This window comes from Echinops telfairi, unplaced genomic scaffold, assembly GCF_000313985.2.
Source record: "Echinops telfairi isolate 266 unplaced genomic scaffold, ASM31398v2 ScPeMD7_7412;HRSCAF=8450, whole genome shotgun sequence".
Lineage (NCBI taxonomy): Eukaryota > Metazoa > Chordata > Mammalia > Afrosoricida > Tenrecidae > Echinops > Echinops telfairi.
The window spans coordinates 13,359,100-13,364,792 of NW_022111312.1; the positions used below are offsets into that span (position 1 = coordinate 13,359,100).

Below are 5,693 nucleotides of genomic sequence, written 5' to 3' on the forward strand. Positions count from 1 at the left end.
GTTGCTACCCTGCAACCTGACTGGCCCCTCTCCTCCCTGCGATCCTTCTGTAAGGGGGTGTCCAATTGCCTACAGATGGGCTTTGGGTCTCCACTCCACACACACCCTCATTCACAATGATATGATTTTTTTGTTCTTTGATGCCTGATACCTGATCCCTTCGGCACCTCGTGATCACACAGGTGTGCCTTTGTTGTGGCCTTTGTTGCTTCTGAGCTAGATGGCCGCTTGTTTGCCTTCAAGCTTTTAAGACCCCAGATGTTATATCTTTCGATCGCTGGGCACCATCAGCTTTCTTCACATTTGCCCATGCACCAGCTTTGTCTTCAGCGATTGTGTCGGGAAGATGAGCATCATGAAATGCCAGTTTAATAGAACAAAGTACAGAATGCCCCTTAAAAGCAAGAATAGCCAGGCATTGTCTCACATGCTTTCAACATGTCAGGAGAGACCAGTCCCCGGAGAAGGTCATCCTGATCGGAAGACCCTCCACAAGGTGGATGGACACCATGGCTGCAGCAGTGGGGCCGCACGGGTCCCGGCAGTGTTTCTTTTGTCCACGGGGTCGCTGTGAGTCAGAACCGACGGGCTGGCACTTAACAAGAACAAATGGCTGATGAAGGGGCCCTGGTGACACAGTGGTTACCTGTTGGGTGATGAACCACATGATCAGTTGCTCACAACCACCCCACCCCACCCCCACACACACACCAGCCCCTTTGCTGGATAAAGATGAGGCTATCTGCTCCCCAAACCCTACTTGATCAGAGGTGCTTCCTAAAGTTCTCCTGGCTGATTGTTCAGAAAATCGCCAGGCCTTTCTTCCGAGGTACCTTTGGGTAGACCCCTCTCAGCAGTTGGGAGCCGAGTGCCGTCACCATCACCCTGCCCAGGGACTCCCGGGAGGAGGCGCTCCTGGTTGGGGTGTGGGCTGTGTGGCTGGCTTGTTCAGCAGTCACCATCAGGAGGGACACTCAGAAGGCCCCCCACCATGCCACTCTTCTCTTCCCACCCTGGGGGGGGGGGCAGTCACCCACAGGCCCTGGTGTCAGGTGACTCTGGCCTTGCTGCTTCCTGTTGCACAGATGAGCCCTGACTTCCCCGAGCCTCAAAGTCCGCACCAGGGGGCGGGGTGGGGTGGGGTGGTGGCAGCAGGCAGACCCAGGACAGAGTTAAGCCTGAGAGGCTGTGCTGTCTGTGGGGAGGGTAGGTGTGAGACCAGCCAAAAGTCTCAGGGCTAGCCCATGGGGGCCCTTGGAAACAGGAGGCTGCAGCTGCCCACCCAGGTTCTCTTGACCCCCAGAGTGGCAGACTTGCCTTGCGCAGCAGTGGAGGGAGGGGGAGACTCTGAGGAGGGTCTGGGATGTAGCGCTGGCTGGCAGCCTGGAAGGCAGGCGAGAGGCTGTGCGTCTCAACGCGCCCAGTGATAGTGGCGCTGTGTAGAAGGAGGTGATCCGAGGCCACAGCAGGGGAGAGCTGGGCCACAGGAGGGCATCTTCCAGAACCACCCATTTCCCCGGAACAAGCTCTCGGGCACTTTGGGGCCAGGGGTCGGTCCTGGCAGTTTCAGCTTCAGGTGGTGAGAAGGTCCGTCTGAGGCCTGGCCCCATGCTGGTGCAGCCCTGCCTCCGCAGGGCTTATCGGTTCACCAGCCCTTCTTCCTGGTGCCTCCAGAACCACCAGCCTCCTCTCCCTGCACATCCACCTTGCTGCTGGGGGCACCCTGTCTGCCTGTGGATCCTTTTTCCTCTGGGGAGGGGTTGTCTGTGTGTGTCCCTGAGTTGGGTCTCTGACCTCCATACCCTTTGCCTCCTCACAGGCCATCAGCATCAGCAAAGCCATCAATACCCAGGAGGCACCGGTGAAGGAGAAACATGCCCGGCGTATCCTTCCTGCTGTCCCCCAGAGTGGGGGCTGCTGCGTCATGTTTGGGAGCCCCTGCCCTGGTCTGTGGCAGGCCAGAGAGCACAGCTTGTCCGTGGGGCTGAGCGCTGCCTCTCAGGAAGTGAGGGTTGTCTTAGAACCCACTGCCACTGAGTCAATCCCTACTCATCGGGCTGCCCTAGCACAGAGCAGAACCGCCCCCGCGAGGCGAAGGCTGGAGCAGCTGGCCACGGCTGTCTGCCTCGGTGTGGCGGGTGGGTTTGCACGGCTGGCAGGCCAGCGATGTGGGAGGCGGGGAGGTTGTGAGGGACCTCGAGGCTGGTGAGCGTACGGTACGCGCTGGCACATACTCACCCTCTCCAGTCCACGGCCCTTGACGCAGCAGGCATCATCCTGGGCACGCACCATGAGAAGGGCGCCTTCACCTTCTGGTCCTACGCCATTGGCCTGCCGCTCCCCAGCAGCTCCATCCTCAGCTGGAAGCTCTGCCACGTGCTGCACAAGATCCTACGGGACGGACACCCCAATGTGAGTGGGACCCCAACCTGAGGGACACCCCCGGCAGAGCATCCACCCAAGGAATGGGGACACGCTGGCCCCTGCGCCCCTCCCGTCGGCACCCGTGGTCAGGGTTCATGACCCTGCCCCTCTCCTCCCGTGCTGCAGGTTCTGCATGACTGCCAGAGGTACCGCAGCAACATCCGGGAGATCGGGGATCTGTGGGTAGGTGCTGGCTCTGGGCCGCTGGCATCTCCCCCTCAGGGCACTCTAGGGATAGCGGGACAGACGAGGGACATGAATCGCCTCGGGGCGGGGGTCAGCCTGAACCCTGCTGCCACTGGGAACCCCCTCCTGAGTGGACATGACGTTCCAACGGCTTCTAGCTGGCACTGATGTTTTCCAGTTGCAGGGAGCCGGAGTCTAGCCCCCTGCAGGACTTCAGGGACCTACGGGAGGGAGGAGGGCCTGCGGGTGGGGCTCAGGGTGGCCAGCAGACTGGGGTGCAGGGAGGGGTAGGGCATGAGGAGGGCAGCATGGCAGGGCCGTGTGCTGCTGCAGTGGATGTGTGTGTGGAGATGGCCCACAGCCCAGCTGCCCTGCTGGGACACAGCTGTCACCTCCTGGAGCAGAGGGACAAGGAGGGAAGTCGTGCTAGGCTCCGAGGCCTCCCCAGGGCCTGGGCCTGATGTGGCTGGACGAGGACCCAGACTGAGGGCCAGGCCATGGCTAGACTCTGCCTACCAGCCTGGAGGGGGCTTGAGCCCACCCGGGCCTGAGTCACCGAGGAGGAGCAGCTGTCTGTGCCACAGCAGGCCAGCAGGGGCCAGCGTTGACTGGGCGGCACTGGGCTGGGCCTTTTGGGTTTGTGGGGCAGTTAGCCAAGGCGTTTACAAGAGCCAGGACTTAAAAGTCTCGTTGATGGATATGCTAAGTGCCCTGGTAGGGGCAGGGGGACAGATAAGAACACGTGGGTACAGTGAGCAGACGTAGAAGTTCTGAGCAAAAGGTCCCCCAGGTGGGAGGGGACCCCGTGAGAAGGAGGAGACGGAGGCCTCAGGGGAGGGGGGTGCAGGCCGTGGGGGAAGGAAGGAGTGGAGCATGGCTCTCCCCGGGCTGTCCCCCACAGGGACATCTCCACGACCGGTACGGGCAGCTAGTGACCATCTACACAAAGCTTCTGCTGACCAAGATCTCCTTCCACCTCAAGGTAGCCCCTGCGGGCCCCGGAGACCCTGCTCTTCTTGCTCTGGCCGCTGCTGGGAGGTGTCGAGACACAGCGGGGTGGGATCAGCTCTGACACCTGCCTCCCCCCTCGCCCAGGGAGTGGCAGGACCCTCAAAAGCAGCTGCCTCGCAGACCTCTGTCCCCACCCTGCCAGGCCTCCTTCCTGTGCTCCAGCCCTCCTTGGCACACACTGCTACCACTGTTCCTCGGGGTGGCAGACGGCTGAGCGGGCATCTTCTCTTCGTAGCACCCCCAGTTTCCTGCGGGTCTGGAAGTGTCGGACGAGGTCCTGGAGAAGGCAGCAGGGTCCGACGTCAACAACATGTGAGTTGTGGGGGTGGGGCGGGGGCTGAGCCCCCGAGTTCCAGGCTGTCGGGGTGCACTCAGCCGCCTCCCTCCTCCTCGCGCAGCTTCCAGCTCACTGTGGAGCTCTTCGACTACATGGACTGTGAGCTGAAGCTCTCTGAGGCAGGTGAGCCACTCTGCCGGCTCCCTCGAGACCCAGCCCCACCGCCCAGAGTGGGGCGTCCTTCCACCTCCCAACAGCCTGACCCTGGCAGTGCATCCACAGGGAGGTTGGGGCCTCCCTGCCGTCTTCGGCCACACAAACCTTGAGTCATGCCGACCTTCCTGCCGGAAGCTGGACCCGACAAACCGTTGGACAGGAAGCCTCCAGCAACACACCCCCCCACACACACTGTCTAGAGAGGTGCCTGTTTGCACGGGCACAGCTGTAGAACAGCGTGTGGGTGACTCAGCGTTCCCAGGAGAGGCCAGGGCCTTTTTAAGGAAAGTCTCTAGGCGTTGCAGTGGAGATGGGGCCTGAACTGGGTGGGGGGCAGCGGAGGGCCTCCCTCCTCACTGTCCCGCCCCAGCCCCTGCCCCTCAGAAGTGTTCCAGTCGTCCCACTGTAGGGAGTGGGGTGGTCGGAGGGAGTGGAGCACCCCCTGTTGGAACTCTGGGTGCAGTTCCCCTATCCCCCAACGCACCCCAGGGCAGCTCACCACTGCTGCCAGCCTCCCAGCCCGAAAAGAGGCGAGTGTCCCCATCCCCTCCCACTCCCCTGAGCGGCTCGAAGACCCAGGACATGGCATGTCCCCGAGGAGCTTCTAGGCTCCTGATGGGAAGTCCACAGCTGGGGTCTCTACCCACCCCAACCCCCCAACACAACCTCCTCCTGGCCAGCAGGGGCCTGGGTTGATGGCAGCATGGGGGGCCAAGGAGCCACTGCCTCCCAGGCCCCCAGAGCACGCTCACCTCCTCTCACCACCTCTCCTGGCAGTCTTCCGGCAGCTGAACACGGCCATTGCTGTGTCCCAGATGTCCTCAGGCCAGTGCCGCCTGGCCCCGCTCATCCAGGTCATCCAGGACTGCAGCCACCTCTACCACTACACGGTCAAGCTCATGTTCAAACTGCACTCCTGTGAGTCCACCGCCTGCCCCGCTCAGCCATGGCCAGCAGCGCCTGCCTGTGTTCAGAAATAAGTCCTGAGGCCGTGGGGATGTGCTAAACACTTTGTTTAGGCGCAGTGGCCGCCCCTGGAGGGGCTTTGAAAGGACGGGAGCTCCTTTGGGGCTGGTGTCAGGTGGGGCAGGCAGGCCTGTCATGGGCCATCCAGTGGCTGACAGACCCTGCTCATCCCCAGGTCTCCCTGCTGACACTCTGCAGGGCCACCGGGACCGGTTCCACGAGCAGTTCCACAGGTGGGGTGGCAGGCGGGCGGGCAGGCTTTGGGCACTGCGGGGATGCCCCCACCATGGCCAGCATCCCCTTGGTGACACCCTGCCCCCACTCCCCACAGCCTCAGGAACTTCTTCCGCCGCGCCTCTGACATGATTTACTTCAAGCGCCTCATCCAGATCCCCCGGCTGCCCGAGGTACGGGTCCCCTGCACCTGGCTGTCCCCCCTGCCGCCTGAGCAGCGTTGGGCCCGTGCTGAGCAGCTCCTGCCCTGCAGGGACCCCCCAACTTTCTGCGGGCCTCCGCGCTAGCTGAGCACATCAAGCCTGTGGTGGTGATCCCCGAGGAGGCCCCCGAGGACGAGGAGCCTGAGAACCTCATTGAGATCAGCACCGCCCCCCCC

The 5,693-nt window shown here is 62.5% G+C and overlaps 1 protein-coding gene across 1 annotated transcript in view; it reads left to right on the top strand.

The window, feature by feature from the left end:
* HIP1R (huntingtin interacting protein 1 related) overlaps nucleotides 1-5,693 on the top strand; it is a 30,808-nt gene that overhangs the window by 19,437 nt on the left and 5,678 nt on the right. The window contains 10 exon segments of the mRNA XM_045296722.1: nucleotides 1,782-1,883; nucleotides 2,270-2,412; nucleotides 2,551-2,607; nucleotides 3,512-3,592; nucleotides 3,857-3,933; nucleotides 4,020-4,081; nucleotides 4,892-5,032; nucleotides 5,256-5,313; nucleotides 5,412-5,487; nucleotides 5,568-5,693. The exon segment at nucleotides 5,568-5,693 is cut by the window's right edge and continues 16 nt beyond it. Coding sequence (XP_045152657.1) covers nucleotides 1,782-1,883; nucleotides 2,270-2,412; nucleotides 2,551-2,607; nucleotides 3,512-3,592; nucleotides 3,857-3,933; nucleotides 4,020-4,081; nucleotides 4,892-5,032; nucleotides 5,256-5,313; nucleotides 5,412-5,487; nucleotides 5,568-5,693 — 923 coding nt within the window.